Source organism: Zonotrichia leucophrys, unplaced genomic scaffold (genome assembly GCF_028769735.1).
Source record: "Zonotrichia leucophrys gambelii isolate GWCS_2022_RI unplaced genomic scaffold, RI_Zleu_2.0 Scaffold_48_389894, whole genome shotgun sequence".
Classification (NCBI taxonomy): Eukaryota; Metazoa; Chordata; class Aves; order Passeriformes; family Passerellidae; genus Zonotrichia; species Zonotrichia leucophrys.
Window position 1 is genome coordinate 118,036 of NW_026992253.1, and position 19,625 is coordinate 137,660.

Consider the following 19,625-nt stretch of genomic DNA (forward strand, 5'->3'; position numbering starts at 1 on the left):
CCGCGAGAGACGCGCGCTACCATTGGCCGGCGCCCGCGCCAGGCCACGCCCACATCCCATGGGTGGGACCGCGCCTGGGGAAAGGATCTGATTGGCTGTGGGGCGGGAAGGGGCGGGGCTCTAGGGAAAGGGAGAGGCCAACGATGCGTAGTAAAGAGGCGTGGCCAAACAGATGCAGGGGGCGGGGCCTGAGAGGAACATCTGGATCCAGAATTGGGAACAGCTGGATCTGAAATTGGGGATCGCACAGCCGGACCACGACCACAACTGGACCCAAACTGGGAGTGGGACAGATCCCGACTGGGGGTTGATGGAAGGGGCACAGCTGAGGGGGGCCACAGCTGGATTTAAACATGGACACACCTGGATCCAAACCAGCTGCACTGGGATCCTAACTGGGGTGTTTTATTGGGGTGGCCCAAACCCCATCAGGGGATCCCCCAAAGCCCCCATGGCAGGATGGGGGAGAGGCTGGGGGGGGTCACAGCCCCCTGCCCTTCCCGGGGTGGCTCCAGTTCACCCCCTGCCCCCCCAAACCATCCCAGACCCCCCCAGACCCCCAGGCCACGCTCAGCTTCTCCAATCTCTTTATTCTCCGCTCTGGCACCGCGGCCCCGACCCCCCCCCAGACAACCCAAACCCACCCGGGGGGGGCCCAAACCTCCCAAAATCCTTCCCCAAAAGTCTCTACGGCGTGAAAAGCGCTGGGGGGGGGGTGAGGGTAGTGGGGAGGGGGCTGCAGGGTGAGGGGGGTGGAGCACAACCCCTCCCCGCCTGATTCTGCTGCTTTTCCGACGGGGACGAGTTGGTTTTTTGTATTTTTTTCGTGTTTTTTTTGACCTTTTCTGCCTTTTTTCCCAGGGGCGTGGCCCCGCTCAGGGCTTGGCCTCCTCGTGCTCGGCTCCTCCTCCTCCGTTCTCCTTCTTGATCTCCTCGTAGGGCGGCGCCGCCTCCCCCGCGCCGCGCTCGGCGCCGTCCCCGCCCTTGGCGTTGGGCACCCAGAGCCCCGAGTCGATGCAGCGCTGCATGTGGTACTTGGCCTCCTGGGAAAGGGGGAAAGGGGGACTTGGGGACATGCCTGGGGGGTTTGGGGACATCCTCGAGGGGTTTGGGGATCGTCCTGAGGGATTTGGACCCTCCCGAGGGATTTTTGGGGTGAAAAACTCACGGTTGGATCCATTTTGCTGATTGTGTCCTGCAGCATCTGAACGTCTTTGACATCGAAGCATTTCTGCAGCTCCTGCAGGGCCAGGGACTGGTCAGTACTGGGAGCAACTGGGATTGTGCTGGGAGTGACTGGGATCACGCTGGGAGTGACTGGAAACCTCAAACCACCCAAAACTGGGGGATCGAGCCTCAAAACCAGACTCACACTGGGACTGACTGGGACCAACCCAACCCCACCAGGATCCCCCAAACCTGCAATATCCAAAACCTCAGGACTTAACCCCAAAACTCCCTCAGAGCACTTGGGGGAGCTCCCGAAACGCCCCAAACCGGGGGATTTAGCCCTAAACTCACACGGCCCCAAAATGCCCCAAACCGGGGGATTTAGCCCCAAACGGAGGATTTTAGCCCCAAACTCACGGCGGGCAGGGACTCGTAGACCTCGACAGGGTCGAGCCCGCCGGGCCCCAGGCGCTTCTGGCGCTCCTCCTCCTCGTACTCGCGCAGAGCCTTCTCCAGGCGCGCCCGCGCCCGGCCCCGCACGCGCTCCTTGAACGCCTCCAGCTCCTCCGTGAAGCCCTCCAGGTACTGCTGGTCTGCTGTCTGGGGAAAGGGGGAAAAACGGGGGTCCAGCCCCAAATCCAGCCCAAATGCAGCTCAAATTCACCCAAAATTCACCAAAATCCACCTCAAAATTCACTCCAAAACTACCTCAAACCCACTCCCAAATCCATCCCAAATCCACCCCCAAATCCACTCCAAAATTCACCCCAAATCCATCCTTAATCCACCCCGAATTCATTCAAAAATTCACCCCAAATTCACCTTAAATCCAACTCAAATTCACTGCTAAATTCACCACAAATCCACCCCCAAATCAACCCAAAATCCATCCCCAAATCCACCCTGAAAATCCACCCCTTTATTAAATTTTTACCTTAATTTTGGTGAAGAACTGCCTGAAGCAGGCCCTGGGATCCACCTTGAGGCTCTTGGCCAGCTCCAGGATGAACTGCATGACGATGGTCTGGTGGGCCACCTGCTCCATCAGCGCGTGTTTCTGGGGAAAAAACCCACGTTTTGGGTTAAAATCCCCAAAATCCGCACTCCATCAAACCCTTCTGGGTGAGGAAAGGGGATTTGGGTCAGGGAATCCCTGCAGGAGCTGTTAAGGGCATTAGGATGAGACTGGGCTGGATTTGATGATCTTTAGGAGCTTTTTGATCCCAAACTAATCCCAAATTCCCTGATTCTGAATTTTTTTGGGCTCCTCACCCCAGGTAAACCCTGGAGCTGCAGGAGAGGGGTCAGGGGTGAATCCCTCTCCCAAAAAAGGTGAGGGTGCCTTTACAGATTGATTTTAAAGATCTCTTCTACTTTATAATTCCCAAACCTCTCATTTTTCTGGCAGGAAAAACGGGCTAAAATCCAGAGAGGTGACAAGAAGGCAATTCCAGCGTGGAAAAGGGAGATTTTAGCCCAATTTGAGCCTCACCTCCTCCACCTCCAGGTCGATGCACCAGATGACCAGGTAGTTGGCTGTCTCCTCACAGACCAGGTGAGGGTTGTCGGACAGGTACTTCTGGCTGTCATCCCAGCGCCTCAGCATCCCTGCGCAGCACAGGGGGGATTTTTAATGAGAAAACCTCGTTAGGGGGGTCCTTAATGAGAAAATCAACTCTGAACCTTGTTAGGAACAGGGTGGGCACGAGGGAGAGTGCCTCAGTCTGAAATTTAATTAAACTCCCCCAAAACTCTGCTTCAGCAGGGGGAAAAATGGGAAAACCACACAAAATTCTTGATTTTTTAGAAGAGTGAGAGGATTCTGTGCTGCTCCCAGCACAGGAGGTGTAACCAAGTCTGGGGAACCCCAAAAAGCTGCTCCCCAAACCCCCCCAAACTCTCACCAAAGTGTTTGATCTGCTTCTCGTATCTCTCCACGAAGGTTTTGTGTTTCTTCTCCTTCTGCTCCTCCGTCTCCTCCTTCTCCTCGGGCTTCACGTTGAAAACGCTCTGGGGACCAAAGGAACACAGGAAATGATTTGGAGGAAAACCTCACGGATTTGGGATCGGTTTTTCGGGGAGATCTTCACAGATTTGGGGTTGGGTTTTTGGGATGCTCCTGACAGTTTTTTGGGGGGCCCCTCATGGATTTGGGGTCGGTTTTTTGAGGATATCCTCACAGATTTGGGGCTAATTTTTGGGGGGGGTTTTCACAGATTTGAGGTCAGTTTTTTGGGGGCTTATTCACAGATTTGAAGTCAGTTTTTTGGGGCGTTATTCACAGATTTGAGGTCAGTTTTTTGGGGGCTTATTCACAGATGTGTGGTTGTTTTTCGTGGTGTTTACCCCAAACCCCACCTTGCTGAATCCGTCCTTGCTGAGCGTGTCCACATTCCAGGGCATGTTCTTCTCCTTCTTCCTCAGCTCCTCCAGCTTGCTCTCCCAGCTCTTCTCCTCATTCCTCAGCTGCTGGGCCTCGGCCTGGAGCTTCTCCATCTCGCCCCGGCCGCTCTCGGGCTCGGCCAGCTCCAGCTCCTTCATCTTCTTCAGGCACTCGGCCAGTTTGCGCTTGCACTCGCGGCAGCCTTTATCCAGCTCCTCCTTCTCCTTCTGGAACTGCTCCATGCGCTCCACGCGGGCCTGGGGGCACCCACACGGCTCCAGACCCCCCACTCTGGCACTTCTGGGGGTTTTGGGGTGGGGAGGGGGTTTGGGAGTGGCTCTGGGGTTCTGCTGGTTCCCAGATCCCCCCAAATTTGGGGGGAGGTTTTGGAGGGGTCACTGCCCCATGCTGGGGGACAGGGAGGGGTCTGGGGGGAGGAGACCCCCATGAGGGGATTCCCAAGGGAAGGGGCAGAGCCTGGGTGGGGGAATGGGAGGAACTGGGATGGGGGACAGGGATGGGGTGAACTGGACACAGGAACCCCAAATTCATTTTTGGGCTGGATTTGGGGTGAATTTTGGGGTGGATTTGTCACCATTTTGGGGTGGATTTGGAGTGAAATTTGAGGTGAATTTGGGGTGAATTTTGGGCTGGATTTTGGGTGAATTTGTTATGGATGGCGGGTGTCCTGGATGGGGACACAGGGAATGGGGTTTTCTGGGATGGAGGTACAGGAACGGGATGCCCCGGGATGGGGGACAGGACTTGGGGTGTCCTGGGCACAGGGAACGGGGTGCCCCGGGACGGAGGAGACCCCAAGAGCGCTCCCGGTACGATCCCACCGGAACGCGGGCAGTCCCCGCCCCACGGCGGCCCCGGAGCTGCGAACAGGAGAACCACCCGCCCCCCTTTCCCGTTCCCAGAGCCCCTCGCCCCACGGGGGTCCCACCAACAACCGAACCCCCCCGCCCGCCTCCCCCGGTAATCCCGGGCCCGGTCGCCATGGGAACGGGCCAGGCCCGGGGAGCGCCGCGGGCCGGCCCAGCCGCACCTGGTGCCGCCATCGGAAGAGACTCGCGGTGTCGATGTTGGGGTGAGTCTCGTCCTCATCGTCGGAGACCTCGATGTGGTCCCACACGCTGTAATCCACCATGGCGCGGCCGCCGCGACCCTCCGCCACCCGCCCGGCACGGCACGGCACGGCCGCTTCCGCCCGCGCCTGACGCGCTTCCGCCCGCGCATGACGCACTTCCGGCGCCGCAACGCCACTCCTAAGCATGCGCGCAGCGCGCGTGAAGCCGCGGCCGGTTCAAAGATGGCGGCGGATTTAAAGAGACACGAATCCTCACACACGCGCCGTGTCCGATCGGAGCGTTTTACCCGCTGGTTTAGGAGAAGTAATTAAAGGAATAGAGTCCTTTAAACGGTTTAAAGGGTTTAAGTTGGAGGAAAAGTCTGCCTCTTCCGTGATTTAAAGAGGTTTAATTGACTGGGAATCTCTACTTTCTATTATTTTAAAGCATAGTTGACAGCAAATCCAACTTTTTCCTTGTTTAAATAGATACATTGAGGTGAAGTCTCTGTTTTCTGTCGATTTAAAGGGTTTAAATTGAAAGTAGCCTATTTATGGGCCATTTTAAGAGTTCCATCAACAGCGGCTCTCTGTTTTAAAACACTTTATAGGGAAAATGGTGTCAAAAAGCCCCAGAAATTCTGTTTCTTGAGGCAAAAGCAGGAAAGGGAGCGGGAAGCCTTTTGGCAGGTTAAAGTGAGGGGGAATTCCATTAAAAAAATTAACATGATGCAGAATCCTACATTTCAAGGGTTTAAATTGAGGGAAACTCCATGTTTTTCACCATTTTTATGTTTCATCTTGGGCGGAGACCCCCTTTATCCATCATTTTAGGGCTCTTAACATAGAGGGAACCTCTTTTTCCATTTTTAAGGTTTAAATTAAGGGGGGAAAACCCTTTTTTCATTGTTTTAAAGAGTTTAACTCAAGAAGTTCCCTTAACTATGATGGGAAAAAGGGCGGGTAATGTGAGGGGAAAAAAGGCGGGAATTGTGAGGGGAGAAAAGGGCGGGAAACTTGAGGGGGGAAAATGGAGGGAAACGCGAGGGGGTAAAAGGGCGGGAAACGTGAGGGGAGAAAATGGAGAGAAAAATGAGGGGAGAAAGGGGGAAATCTGAGGGGAAAAGGGGGAAATCTGAGGGGAAAAAGGCAAAACTAAAGTAATTTATAGGGCGCTCATCCCCACCCACCTCTGCCACACTCCAGCACCAACCCCGTGGTTTAAAACACCCAAAACTCCCCACCCACAGCTCAGCCCCCCAATATCCCCCCATAATAAATCTCCAGCACTGATTCCTGAGTCTTTATTAGAACATTTTATGGGGGTGACACACACAAGCCCCCGCCCGAAATCAGCTACAAAAATAGAAGTGCTAAAATTCCCCCAAAAGACACGGGGGCAAAGTCCAGGCCCCCCAAAATGAGGTGGGGAGCTCAGGTTTGTAGTGTTTGAAACGGGACCAGCCCAGAGCGAGGGGGTTTGGGGTGTTTTGGGGGTGTCCTCTCTGAGCTGGAGGAGGCGGCCCCGCCATGAGGGGCCCATGCCCACCATGGGGTGTTTGGGGTCCCCCGGGGGGTTTTTGGGGTTCCCCCTCTCAGCTGGAGGAGGCAGCCTGGCCGTGAAGGGCCCGTGCCTGCCGTGGGGTTTTTGGGGTGTCCCCATGGGGCTGTTGGGGTGTCCCCGTGGGGTTTTTGGGGTCCCCTCTCTCAGCTGGAGGAGGCGGCCCGGCCGTGAGGGGCCCGTGCCCGCCGTGCCGCCGTGGCCAAGCGCTGCTGGGCCAGGAAGGAGCGAGCGCCGCCGCCACCGCCCCGTGCCGCCATCGCCACGTCACCCTCGTGCTGCTGCAGCGCCAGGCCCTGAGGGACACCAAGGGTTAATTTAATAGGGGTCCTGGGCAGGGGGGTCCTGGGGGTCTCTGTCCCCACTGTCCCTGTGCTCTCACCATGTTGTACCAGGCGGTGACCAGCAGCCGCTCCTCGCGCTCCCGCTGCGCCCGGCTGCGCTCCCAATCGTTCTGGGGGTGTTCAGGGGGGTTCAGATGGGGATGGAGACCCCCAGGAACCCCTCCAAAGTTATTGTTAATTATTATTAACTTCTTAATTAATTATTAATTATTATTAACCCCTCACCTCCAGGTGCCGGATCAGTGCATCCTTCTCCTGCAGCTGGTTGCGGAGGAGCTGCAGCACGGGGGCCAATGGGGGGGTGCCAGGGGGGTCCCCAAGGGGTCCTGAGGGTTTTCGGGGGGGCGAGCTCGTGGAACCTCTAAATCCTGATCCCATAGTGGGAATAAAGAGAGAGGTTAGCCAGGAAGGACCCCCAAACTTCCCCAGATCTTCATGGGGAAACTGAGGCACAGCTCATCTCCTGCCCCCTCCCTGCAGACATCACCCCACAGGACCCCTATACAAACCCCAATCTGGGGTACCCCAGAATTTCCCCCTCAGGACTCCCCACATGCTGACCCCTCCCCAGCTACTGATGCACACTCCAGACCCCGTCATACCAGCTTTGGAGAGCTCCAGATCTTCCTCCTCCTCTCCCTCTGGCAGCTCATCCCTGGGGGGACAGGGGGTGGTCACAGGTGGGGGATGTTGGGAGGGCTCCCCAAATTCCCCCCACCCCCCAAAAAACTCACAGGTCCTCGGGGGTCTCCTCCAGCAGCACCAGCTGGGGGGAATTGAGAAAGAGGTGAAGATGGAGCACTAAAACCTGACCCCCCAAAACACTGAGACCCTCCCCAAGCCCCACACAATGAACTGGGGTTCAGAGACCCCCCCAAAGCCTCCCTGTTCCCTCCTCACCTCCTCCTGCGGCCTCCCCTGCGCTGTCCGAGGCTCAGCTGCCCCTGTGGCCTCCAGCCTGTGGGTGTGGGGGGCTCGTTAGGGATCAGGGGGCTCGTTAGGGATTGTGGGGGGGTCTCAGGGGTCTTCTGAGGACCCCCCGGCCCCCTCGGTTCCCCCACCTGTGCTGGAGCTGGTCCCGCTGCAGCCGCAGCCGTCGGTTCTCGCGCCGCAGCCGCGTCACCGTGTCCCTGTGGGGCACGGGGGACACCGGGGTGCTCGTGGGGGACCCCACAACGAACTGGGGACCCCCCATTCCCACCTGCATTTTTGGGCACCCCCATGGACTCACCTGAGCTCTGCAGGAAGGATCTCAGCTGCCAAATTCCGGGGAGGGGCTGGGCCCCCCTCCAGCCCTGCACCTGTGCCAGGTAAAGATGGATTTTGGGCATGGGGACAGCAGGTGACACCCTAAAATTGTGCCATGCCCACCTAAACCACCTGGAGCCCCCCAAAGCCCCCCTGGTGTTCTGTCACCTTCCAGGTGGGGTCTGTGCCCCCCAGCACTCACCTGCCCGGCTCAGGTAGCTCTGCTGCACCTGCGCACAGCGCAGCTCCTCGTTGGCCTCGCGCAGCGCGTCCCGCTCCTCCAGCAGCCTCTGCGGGGCACAGGGGGCTCAGGTGCGCCCCAGGTGTCCCCAGGTGTGCCCCAGGTGTGCCCCAGGTGTCCCCCCAGCCTCCCCCACCTCCTTCTCCTGGCTCAGGGCCTCGAATCGCTCCTGCAGGTGCCGGAACTCCAGGTGCCACTTCTCTGCCCTCAGCGCCGCCTCCGCCTGCTGCCCGCTCAGCTCCTCCACCTGCGCCAAGGGGACACGGTGACACCCCCGGGCACGGTGACACCCCGGCGACGGTGACACAGCCACACAGCCACCACCTGTCCGTGCCCCTCACCTGCTTCCGTGCGGCCTCCAGCTGCGCACAGCCGGCCTGGGCGCGGCCCAGCTGCTGCTGCAGGTGTGCGGCCCTGCGCACCTGCGCCGCGTGCCGCTCCTCCAGCGCCCGCGCCCAGCGCCGCAGCTCGCCCGCCGCCGCCGCCCGGCCCCGGTACGTGGCCACCGCCGCCTCCAGGCGCCCGGCACGGGCCGACGATGCCCTGGGGACAGGAACAGGGGTGAGGTACACCTGCAACACCTGAGCACAGGTGAGCTGCACCTGAGCCCCGGTACGTGGCTATCGCCGCCTCCACGTGCCCTGTGCGTGCTGACGACACCCTGGGCACAGGACAGAGGCATGGTGAGGTGCCGGGCTCTGCCACAACACCTGAGCACAGGCGTGCTGCACCTGAGCCACAACACGCGGCCACCGGCAGGTGATGGCACTGCCCGGATGGTGACAGTGACACTGCGGGAGGTGGGGCCTCCCTGGAGCCTCCCTGGCTCACCTGAGCAGGTGCCCAGTTTACCTTTGCAGGTGGCCAGTTTACCTGGGCATGTACCCAGCTCACCTTTGCAGGTACCCAGCTCACCTGAGCAGGTGCCCATCTCACCCCACTCACCTGAGCAGGTGCCCATCTCCCCCCGCTCACCTGAGCAGGTCCATCTCGTCGCGCAGCGCCCGCGCCTCCCCCGCCAGCCCGCTGAGCTCCTGCGCCCGCGCCTGCAGCCCGCGCGCCTCCTGCTCCAGCCGCGAGCAGCGCGCCCGCAGCTCCTCCCGGCCGCTCTCCAGCCTGCAACGACACCCCCGGGCTCAGGTGAGGCTGCAGGTGAGGGGGGGGCTCGGGGGGGCGAGGCCTCACCTGTAATTCTCCTCCTGCAGCTCCTCCACCTGCGTCTGCAGCCGCAGCAGCTTCTTGGCGGCGGCGCCGGCGCCCTCGGCCTCGAGCTGCTCGCGCAGGGCGCGGTTCTCGGCGGCCAGGTGGCCCTTCTCCTCCAGCAGGGTGGCCACCTGCGGGGCCAGGTGTGCGGGAGGGGCAGGGGGATGAGGGGGACCCTCCCAGGTGTGTGGGGGACCCTCCCCGGTGTGTGACCCTCACTGCTCACACGAGCTGGCAGACAATCCCTTCCCGCTCACCCTCAGGTGAAAATTAGGGGCACCCAGGATTTGGGGTGCCCCCAGGTGCCCCCAAGTGATTCCAGGTGCCCCCAGGTGCCCCCAGGCCTCACCTGCTGCTCCAGCTCCCGGCAGCGCTGCCCCTGCCCCGACCCCTCCTCGGGGGGCTCCTGGCTCAGGTAGTAATAGCGGCGGGACTGCGGGGTCACAGGGGGGCTCAGACACCCCCTGAGCCCCCAAATTCCCCCAAACACCCCAAAATCTGCCACCACCTCACCTGAGTGTCGAAGTTCCCGTAGGTCTCGGCCGCCATCGGCTCCGACGGCTCCGGGTCCAGGAGCTGCCACAGGGAGGGAGAAATTGAGGTTTGGGAGGGGCTCAGGGGGGGCTACGGGACACCCAAAAACCCCCGGGGGTCCCCAAAACTCCCCCGAGACCCTCCAAGGGCTGTGGTCCCAAATCTCCCCCAAACACAACAGGCAGGACCCCCCGACAAATACTCGAAATCATCCCCAAACCTCCCCAGTGATCCCCCAACACCACCCAGGCCCCCCCAAAACCTTCAGGGACCCCCAAATCCCCCCAGAGCCCCCCAAATCTCACGCACCTCCTGGATGGCCGTCATCACCTCGTGCTGCACCGACTCCTCCAGCGTCATGATGCGCTGGATGTGCTCTGGGGGGGATTTGGGGGGTCAGGGGGTGTTTTGGGGGGTCGGGGGTGTTTTTTGGGGGTGTTTTTGGGGTTCCCAGCGCCCCCCCAGCCCCGTACCCACCTTCCCTGCGCTCGCAGCTGACGGCGCAGCCCAGCACCAGTCTCACCAGTTTGCCCAGCTGCTCGGGGTCCCCGTGCCGGGCGGCCGCCCCCACGTCGGGCACGTGCTGCTCCCCCACGGCCTGGCCCAGCACCTTTGGGGAGGGGTCCTGGCTCAGAGACCCCTCCCCACCCTCAGGGGCTCCCCAAAATCCCAGGGAAGCCCCCAGACCCAAAACTGGGGGGGTTTAAAGCTGGGACCCCCCAGCCCTGACTCACATCCTGCCAGTACTCCAGCACGCTCTGCAGCACCTGGCGCAGGTTGTTCACCTGGGGAGGGGGCACAAGGTGGGAACACCCCCAAAAAACCCCCCCAAATTGTGCTCACAGCCCCTGGGGACCCCGAAATGGGATCTGCACAAAGAACACCCCAAAAGGGGGCTTGCAAATGGGGACCCCCAATGCTGTCATCAAAAATATCAATGTTCTCCAAAAGGCCCCCCCAAATCAATCCTACCCAAATCAGTGCTCCCCAAAAGCTTCCTCCAAATCAATCCTCTCAAAAAGCCCCCCCAAATCAGCGCTCCCCAAAATCCCTCCCCAAAACCAGCCCCACAAAACCCAACCCTCCCTAACCCAGCCCCCCCAAAAAATTCCCCAAAACCAGCACCCCCCACAAAAGGAACCCCACATTGTGACACCCCCAAAACCCCCTCCCACCCCAAATTCTGTCCCCCCCAACCACAACCCCCAAATTCTGCCCTCCCCACCCCAAACCCCGCTGCCCCCCCCACCTTGACACGGGCGCTGCTCTCGGTGTCCCCCCGGATCCGGCCCAGCCACGGCTCATCGAACCACGACGGGTCACTGGGGGAGGGACACCCCAAAATCAGCCTGGGGGGCCCCTCGGGGGGGTCCCCAAACCCCCCGAGGTGTCCCCCCCAAATCCCGGGGTGCCCCCCCAATCCATCACTCACATCTGGTGCAGGACGTGCGCCAGGGTGACCCCGCTGGCCAGGTCTGGGGGGGCCGTGCACGGACTGGGGGGGTCAAAGGTCTGCAGCTGGGGAGGGGGGAAAAAATGGGGGGGTCAGCGACACCCCAAAAATACGGACACCCCAAAAAACTCCGCCGGGGGGAACAGGGACACCCCAAAACCCCCGGACACCCCCCGGCGGGGATCAGGGACACCTCAAAAGCCCCGAACAGCTGCTCAAGGGGGGGTCAGAGCACCCCAAAACCCCCCCAGACCCACAGGGGGGGGTACAGAGGGAGGTGGAGATCCCCCTCCCCCAAAACGCCCCCTGAATTTGGGGGGGCAAAGGGCGCCGGGACAGGGACAAAGGGCGGGGGGGTCACAAGGGCTCGGCCACGTCCCGGGGGGGGACAAAGGTCACCGGGGGGGGTGACAGGGACCGGAGGGGGCACAGGGGGGTCAGAGGGTCCTAGGGAGGGTCACAAGGACCTGGGGGTCACAGGGACCTGAGGGGGTGACAGGAGGTCATGGTGGAGCCAGAGGGTCCCAGGGGGGGTCCCAGGGGCCATGGCGGGGTCAGAGGGTCCCAGGGGGCTCACGGGTGTCCCGGAGAGGTCAGAGGGGCCATGGTGGGGTCACAGGTGCCCCGGAGCCACCGAAGCTCCCGAAGCCGCAGGAACCGCCCGGGGGTCCCGGGGAGGGTCCCGGGGCCGATCCCCGAGAACGGGGGGTCCCACTTGAACCGGGGGGTCCCGGGGGAGTCCCGGCCCCCCTTACCCAGGTGAGCAGCGCCCCGCACGCGTCCCGCCCCGCCGCCATGTCCGGCCGGTCCTCCAGGGACAGCGGGCCGGTCCTCCAGGGGCACCGAGCCGCGCCCGGAGCGGCCGCACCTGGCCCCGCCCCCTCCCCGCCCGCCACACCCGCCGCGGCCTCCGGGGCCATAGAGTCGCACCTAGAGCGGCCTCTTTGCCCATTTCCGGTCACGCCCTTTCCGCTTTCCTGCTGGACCATAGAGACGGGGGGCAGAGCGGCTACACCGCGCGCTGCCCCCCCTGGCGGACACGGCCCGCGCGGCAGGAGCGGGGTCCTCCAAGGCCACAGAGTGGCGGCCAGAGCGGCCCCCGGTGAGTCAGGGCCGCGTCCTGCCGCCCCCGCGGCCGCGCCCGCCGGGCCCCGCCAGGCCCCGCCGGCCCGCCGGGGTCAAACCGGGCCGTTCTCGCCGCGGGGCAGCGGCGCCGGCCGCGCCCGCGCTGCGTCAGCGCTGAACCCGCCGGCCTCGGCGGCCGGACCCCCCCCCGGTGCTCCCAGCATGGTCTGAGAGCATCCCAGTGCTCCCAGTATGGCTGTGGGGACACCCCCAGTACTCCCAGTATGGCTGTGGGGGCATCCCAGTGCTCCCAGTAAGGTGCTGGAACTCCTCCCGTGCTCCCATTATAGTCTTGGGGGGCATCCCAGTGCTCCCAGTATGGCTCTGCGCTCATCCCAGTTTGGTCTAGGGGGCATCCCAGTGCTCCCATTTGTATCTGGAACCTCCAGTCCCCCAGATAGATGAAGCTCCCCAGGTGACTCCAGCGCCCTCCCAGTGCTCCCAGTATGCTCTGAGGGCATCCCAGTGCTCCCAGTATGACCCTGGGCCCTCCCAGTGCTCCCAGTTTGGCCCTGAGCCCTCCCCCGCCCCCCCGGACATCCGGGCCCCCCCAGCCCGAAACCCCGGTGGCGGTTGGGGCCGTTGGGGGCCCTGAAAGTCCCTGTAGGGAGGATGGGGGGACCCCCCGAGGCCTCTTTGGGAGCGAGACCCCTCCCCAGAGCCCCCCCAAACCCCCCAGCGCCTCCCCGGACCCCTGTCCCTCCCCCCGGGGGTCACTTTGGGGGTGACACCGGGAGGTCACGGCGGGGCCAGCCCTGAGTCACAGGGAAGGAGAAGTCGGGAGGGAAAACCCGGCCCCAAAATCCCCTAAAATCCCCTCAAATCCGGGGGGGAGAGGGGAGGAGGGGCCTGTCCCCCCCGGGAAGTCCCGGGGGCCCCCCTGTCCCTACCCTTGCACACGCAGGGCTGGGACACGCTGGGGACACACCTGGGCATGGTCCCCCACCCCTGGCTGCAGCCCCTGGGGGTCCCAGGGACGTTTTGGGGTGGCTTTGGGGATCCTGGGGCGATTTTGGGGATTCTGGGGTGGTTTTGGGGATCCTGGAGTGGTTTTGGAGGGTCCTGGAGTGGCTTTGGAGGGTCCTGGGGTGCCTCATGTGACTCACATGGAGACACAGAGGGGACCCGAGGGCACAGGTAGAGCTCAGGAGGTGACACAGGTGTGGATGGCCGGGCACGTGACCCCTGGCACCCACCTGCGCCCCTGGCACCCACCTGCCCCCCACCCGTGGCGCTCACCTGTCCCCCTTTGCGCGCTCCACCTGCTTTTCACACCTGAGCCCCCTCCTGCTCACCTACCCCTTCGTTTGACCTCACCTGACCTCTCCTTGCTCTCACCTGGCCCCCGTGCACACTTGCCCCCCCCTTTGCTCACCTGTCCCCCCCTTTTCCCATCTGTGCCCCCCCAAATGCTCCCAGGCCCCGCCCCTTTTCCGATGGAGGCGTGTCTATGCTGGAATAGGCGTGTCCACGCAGGACTGGGCGTGTCCTCCGCCTCCCGAGCCAATGGCGGCGCGTTTCCGCCGCGCGCGCCCATAAAGCCGCGGGTGCCGCGCGGGGCCGCGGGTTCGAGTCTCGCCGCTCCCGGATGGAGCCGCCGTTCTACCGCCCCGCGCCCTTCCCGGGCGGCTTCTGCCGCGCCGAGCCCGACTACGGCTCCTTACCGGGGCCGCTGCCGCAGGGCCCCCCGCAGGAGCCCTTTCGCGCGCTCAAACCGGCGCCGTGCCCCGACGGCGCCTTCTTCGGCAGCGGCGCCGCTACCGGCGGCTTCTTCTACCCCGGTACCGGCGAGCGCGACGCTTTCACCGGCAGCTTCGCCCAAGCGCTGGACGAGCTGCACCAACCGGGGCCGCCCAACGTGGCGCTCCCGGAGCCGCCGGCGCTGAGCACGACAACGGCGGCGGGGATGGGGGGACCCTTCCCGGGGGTCCCCGGAGCGGAGGCGGCGGAGGCGGCGGCGGAGCCGGGCGCGGATTCCCCGGAGCGGCTGCAGGCGGAGCGGCGGAGGCTGCGGAACCGGCTGGCGGCGAGCCGGTGCCGGCGGCGGAAGCTGGAGCGGATCGCGCGGCTGGAGCAGCGGGTGCGGGGGCTGCGGGCGCAGAACGCCGAGCTGGCGGACACGGCGGCCGTGCTGCGGGCCCAGGTGCGGCGGCTCCGCGGCTCCGTGCGGGACCACGCGGGCTCGGGGTGCCCGCTGCCCCCCGGGGCCGCGCTCGGCTTCTAGAACCGGCACCGGCACCGAGGGGAGCTCCGGGGCAGCGCTGGATCCTTCCCCGGGGGGCGAGCCCCGATCCCGGCTGGGCACCGAGCGGCGGGGACACGGAGCGGCGGGGATGCTCCGTGGGACCCCCATGGACAGGGCGGTACCGGGATGCTGCGTGGGACCCCCATGGACGCGGCCCCCGCCGGCTCAGAGAGGGGGGGCTGCACCAGAGACTCCCCCCAACGTGGACCTGGAGGGGCTGCGGACCCCCGAAACGACCCCCGAGGATGGGAGACCCCCGGGCTGGGGTTAACGGACCGGCAGGATCCCCCCACCCACGCCCGGGGCAGGACCCTCGGGAACGGCGGGAACGGAGCCTGAGGTGGACGGATGGGGACCCCCAAAGAGGGCCTGGAGCCCCCCCAGCTGGGCCTGGGGACCCCCCGGTTCTCGGGGAGGGGTCGGGCCCCTCCGAACCAGGGATTCCGCGGGAGGGGCGGGCGGACCCCCCCATCCCGGTGACGTTTACAGGACCCCCCGGTGGGGAGCAGCCCCCGATCCCGGGGCGGGGTCGATTCGTTGTCGCTGCTGATTTTTCTTTTGTACATTTGTATTTAATTATTAATATTAATAATAATAATAATGATGATGATGTTAATTGCGGTACCGGCTCTGGTCGCGCTGCACCGGGGGCGGCGGGTCCCCCCTCCCCCTCCCGTGGGAAGCCCCCCGCGTGCACCGGCGTCAACGGAAATGGGCGGGGCCGGGGCTTTCCCCGCTGACGCAATCATGCCCTTATTTGGGCAGGCGGGAGAGGGCGGGGCCGTTCCGGGAACCCCCCTCCCTCCCGCGCTTCCCGGACGGTCCGGGGGGGGACACACGAGGCTTCCGGGACATCCCCGCCGCCAGCGGGATCTTTCCGGGACCGTCCCGGGACCACCTGCCCGCCCTCGCCATCCCGGGGACCCTCCACCCCGCGTCTCTCCCGGTGCTGCACCGATCGCGGGAGCCCCCCCGGCCTTTCCCGGTGCTGCACCGACACCGGGAGCCCCCCGGCCTTTCCGGTGCTCCCCCCTTCGGCCCCACCGGGGGACGTCCCGGCCCGTTAAACCCCGCCCTTTCCGTTAAGCCCCGCCCCCGCGAAATGGCGCCATATTCGGGTGACCCGCCCCCCTCTAAACCCCTCCCTCTACTCTAAACCACGCCTCGTTACACCGCTCCCGCACGGTGATTGGCGGTAATCGCGGCCCCGCCCCGCCAGGCCCCGCCCCGCCCCGTCAGCCATGGCGCTCTCGGCGCTGCAGCGGGACCCGGCGAGCGGCGGCCGCTTCGCCTCCGCCGTGCCCGGCCCGTGCCGCGCCCGGCCCTGCGCGCTCGGCGTGGACGAGGCGGGCCGGGGGCCGGTGCTCGGTGAGACCGGGACGGGAACCGGGGGGAACCGCGCCGGGGCCGCTGCAGGGGGCGCCGAGAGGCTCCGGTGCACCGGGGACTGAGTGTGGGGGCCCGGGGTTTGGGTGGAGAGGGTCCCGGTGCATCGGGGACTCAGTGGGAGGGGATCCGGTGCACCGGGAGTTGAGTTTGAGGGTCCGGAATTTGAGTGGAGAGGGTCCCGGTGTACCGGGGGTTCAGTGGGAGGGGTCCCGGTGCCCGGGTATTTGGTGGGAGGGGTCCCGGTGCCCCGGGGGTTCACTGGGACGGGTCCCGGTGCCCCGGGGGTTGCGTCCGGTGGTCCCGGTGCCCCGGTGTCCCGTCTGACCGCCGGTGCCCCCCAGGGCCGATGGTTTACGCCGTCTGTTACTGCCCCGAGGACAAAGTGCAGGAGCTGGAGGCGCTGGGGGTGGCAGGTGGGGCCGGCCGGGGGTCCCGGGGGGTTTGGGGGATCCCGGGGGAGCTGTGGCGGTGCCGGGGGGGGTCCCAGGGGGTCTCTGGGTGAGCTGGGGCACTCTCGGGGGGTCCCGGGGGATCCTGGAAGGAGCTTGGGGGGATCCTGGAGGGTCCCGGGGGGTTCTAGGGGAGCTTTGGGTGTTCCGGGGGTGGGTTGGGAGTCCCGGGGGGGTCCACGGAGGGTCCCGGGGGTCTGTCACCCCACCCGACGCCCCCAGACTCAAAGACGCTGTCGGAGGCAGAGCGGGAGCGGCGCTTTGGGGGGGTCCCGCGGGGGTCCTGGGGAAGCTGTGAGGGTCCCAGGGGTGGGTTGGGGGTCCCGGGGGGTTCTGGGGAGGGTGCCGGGGGTCTCTCACCCCACCCGACGCCCCCAGACTCGAAGACGCTGTCGGAGGCGGAGCGGGAGCGGCGCTTTGGGCTCCTGGAGGCCGCGGGCGATTGGGTGGGGTGGGCGCTGCAGGTGCTGCCCCCCGCCCACATCTCGGCCTGCATGCAGCAGCGGTGAGACCCCCGAGAGCCCCCCGAAATCCCGGGGGGGCCGCGATGCTCGGGGAGCCCCCCTGGAACCCCTGAAAGTGCTGCTGATCCCCCCGATCCGGGCTCCCCCCAGTTTGGGGTGCTGGGGGGTGGGCGCGTTCCCCATTTGGGGGTGACGCCCCCTGATCCCCCCCCAGGGCCAAGTACAACCTGAACGAGCTGTCCCACGACACGGCCACGGAGCTCATCCAGTTCGTGCTCGACTCGGGGGTGCAGGTGGCACAGGTGGGCTTTGGGGGGGCCCAGGTGGGATTTTGGGGGGGTTTTTGGGAAGGGAGGGTGGGGCAGGTTGGGCTGGGTGGGTTAAGGAGCATTTTGGGGGGTTTGGGGAGTCAGGATGGATCGGGGAGCAGAGGAGGGGGATTTTGGGGTCCTGGGCTGGTTGGGAGTTCCCAGGGTCATTTGGGGGGGTCCCGGGATGATTTTTGGGGTCCCAGAATGACTTGGGGTGTCCTGGCGTGACTCGAGGGGGTCCCATGGTGACTCGGGAGTAATTTTGGGGGTGTCCCGTGGTGATTTTGGGGTCCGCAGGTGTTTGTGGACACGGTGGGCCCCGCAGACAAGTACTCAGGGATCTCAGGGTAATTTTGGGGGTGTCCCGGGGTAATTTTGGGGGTGATTTGGGGTCCGCAGGTGTTTGTGGACACGGTGGGCCCCGCAGACAAGTACGAGGCGAAGCTGCGGCGCCGTTTCCCGGGGCTGGGGGTCACCGTGCGCCCCAAGGCCGACGCGCTGTTCCCCACGGTCAGCGCCGCCAGCATCTGCGCCAAGGTGGGCTGGGACCCCAAAGGGACCCCCAAAAAAACATGGGAGTGACCCCCAGAACCGCCCAGTGACCCCCCAAAGCACGGAACCGACCCCCGGAACCTCCAACTGACCCCCAAAACCCATGGAACTGACCCCTTTGGAACTGACCCCCCCCAAACCATGGAACTGAGCCCCTGAACCCCCAAACCACAGAACTGACCCCCCAAACCCCTGGAATGACCCCCCAAAACCCCAGAACCGATCCTCCCTACCCCAGCACCCCCAAACCCCAGAACTGACCCGCTGACCCCTCCGAGACCCCCCTGAACTGACCTCCCCTGCACCCCCCAGCACCAACACCCCCGACCCCCCTCCCTTCCCGGCCCCCCCACCTCTCCCAAACCGCTGAGTTTTTGGGGTGGGGTGGGGGGGGCAGGACCCTCCTCTCCCCCTGAGCTCCCCCAGAGCCCCCCAGCCCTTCAGAGCCCCCCGTGCCCCCCCAGGTCGCCCGGGACCGGGCCGTGCTCCACTGGAACTTCGTGGAGGATTTGGGGAGCCCTGACCGCGATTACGGCTCCGGATACCCCAACGGTGGGCAGGGGGGGACTGCAGGTTTAGTGAGGGGGGGGTCCCGATTTTGGGGTGTCCCTGACGCCCCCCCCTCACCTTTGTGCAGACCCTAAGACCAAGGAGTGGCTGAGGAGGAACCTGGAGCCGGTGTTTGGGTTCCCCCAGCTGGTGCGGTTCAGCTGGGGCACGGCGCAGGCGCTGCTGCAGAGAGAGGGGGTCCCCGTGGAATGGTACGGGGGGGATATTGGGGGTCCTGGGGGGGTATTGGGGGGTCCTGGAGGGGTTCAGGGGTGTCATGGGTGGCCTGGGGGGCACGGCGCAGGCGCTGCTGCAGAGAGAGGGGTCCCCGTGGAATGGTACGGGGGGATATTGGGGTCCTGGGGGGTATTGGGGGTCCTGGAGGGGTACAGGGGTGTCATGGGTGGCCTGGGGGGCACGGCGCAGGCGCTGCTGCAGAGGGACGGGGTCCCTGTGCTGTGGTACGGGGGGGTCCTGGGGGTGTATTGGGGGTCCTGGGGGGGTATTGGGGGGGTATTTGGGGGTCTGGAGGGGTATTGGGGGTCCTGGTAGGGCACAGAGGGTTCCTGGGGTTGGGGGTCAGAGGGGGGTGGTCCCTGTGGAACCGGGGGGGTCCAATGGGTGCAATGGGGGGGGTCAGGACAGGGGGTGAACATTCCCCTCCTGCCGCCCCCCACCCCCTAGGGCTGACGAGGACCCCCCAGAGGACCCCGGCGCCCCCCCCTCGGTTCTCTCCTACTTCGCCCGGAGCCCCCCCCGGCGCCCCCCCCACCGCTTCTTCCAGGAGCGCAGCCTGAGGGCCCTGGCCGAGCTGTGACCCCCCCAAAATGGGGGAAACATCCCCCAAAAATGGGGGAAATCATCCCCCAAAATGGGGGGAAAAACCCCTCAAAATGAGGGAGACCTCCCCCCCCCAAAATGGGCACCCAGACCCAGAGCGTTGTTTTTTAATAAAGCATTTTTTAAATACCCCAAATCTCTTTTTTTCTGGTCATGTTGGGGCTGGGGCGGGGGGCGCAGGGACCCCCTGGTTGGGGGAGGTTTTGGGGGTGGGGGGGAAGCCCAGGTGCCCCCCCGGGTTAATCAAGCCTGGAGAGCGCCGTGGCCTCAATCCCGGGATTAGGGAATGACCGGGGGGCGAGCAAACCGGGGGGGTCACCGGGGGTCTCTGAGCCCCCCAATCCCCCGTTCGGGGCCGGTTTTGGGGGGTTTCAGCGCCGGGGGGGTCACTGATGGGGTGCGGACCCCTCCCCTTCCCCGTTCAGCACCGCGGACAGCGGCACCGGGAGGGGCGGGGGGGGCACCGGGACCGGGCCCCGCCGCTGGGGGGCG

General features: G+C 64.7%; 3 protein-coding genes across 5 annotated transcripts; 1 reads left to right on the forward strand and 2 right to left on the reverse strand.

Annotated features, from left to right (window-relative positions):
- Positions 1-570: 570 nt before the first annotated feature.
- CDC37 (cell division cycle 37, HSP90 cochaperone) lies at positions 571-4,779 on the reverse strand. The gene is made up of 8 exons (XM_064737331.1): positions 4,605-4,779; positions 3,529-3,810; positions 3,075-3,180; positions 2,663-2,778; positions 2,105-2,227; positions 1,588-1,770; positions 1,169-1,240; positions 571-1,043 (listed from the first exon to the last, which is right to left on the reverse strand). Exons 1-8 carry the CDS (start codon positions 4,704-4,706, stop codon positions 876-878), a joined length of 1,152 nt encoding a protein of 383 aa, XP_064593401.1. The 5' UTR covers positions 4,707-4,779; the 3' UTR covers positions 571-875.
- Positions 4,780-5,925: 1,146 nt separating this feature from the next.
- On the reverse strand, positions 5,926-12,082 carry HOOK2 (hook microtubule tethering protein 2). 3 transcript variants are annotated; one of them, XM_064737286.1, is made up of 21 exons: positions 11,965-12,082; positions 11,189-11,274; positions 11,006-11,078; positions 10,491-10,541; positions 10,234-10,366; positions 10,066-10,133; positions 9,736-9,798; positions 9,572-9,628; positions 9,205-9,353; positions 8,995-9,135; positions 8,361-8,562; positions 8,156-8,266; positions 7,981-8,068; positions 7,762-7,831; positions 7,592-7,660; positions 7,431-7,488; positions 7,265-7,296; positions 7,132-7,185; positions 6,756-6,903; positions 6,569-6,640; positions 5,926-6,482 (listed from the first exon to the last, which is right to left on the reverse strand). In XM_064737286.1, exons 1-21 carry the CDS (start codon positions 12,004-12,006, stop codon positions 6,333-6,335), a joined length of 1,917 nt encoding a protein of 638 aa, XP_064593356.1. In that variant the 5' UTR covers positions 12,007-12,082; the 3' UTR covers positions 5,926-6,332. The 3 variants fall into 3 exon arrangements, with proteins under 3 accessions (XP_064593356.1, XP_064593355.1, XP_064593354.1); XM_064737285.1 differs by having other exon boundaries at positions 6,756-6,898; positions 7,133-7,185; positions 9,572-9,655; XM_064737284.1 differs by having other exon boundaries at positions 9,572-9,655.
- A 3,737-nt stretch (positions 12,083-15,819) lies between these two features.
- On the forward strand, positions 15,820-19,254 carry RNASEH2A (ribonuclease H2 subunit A). The gene is made up of 8 exons (XM_064737314.1): positions 15,820-15,947; positions 16,310-16,381; positions 16,796-16,922; positions 17,096-17,183; positions 17,592-17,729; positions 18,209-18,296; positions 18,382-18,505; positions 18,978-19,254. Exons 1-8 carry the CDS (start codon positions 15,821-15,823, stop codon positions 19,108-19,110), a joined length of 897 nt encoding a protein of 298 aa, XP_064593384.1. The 5' UTR covers position 15,820; the 3' UTR covers positions 19,111-19,254.
- Positions 19,255-19,625: the final 371 nt, after the last annotated feature.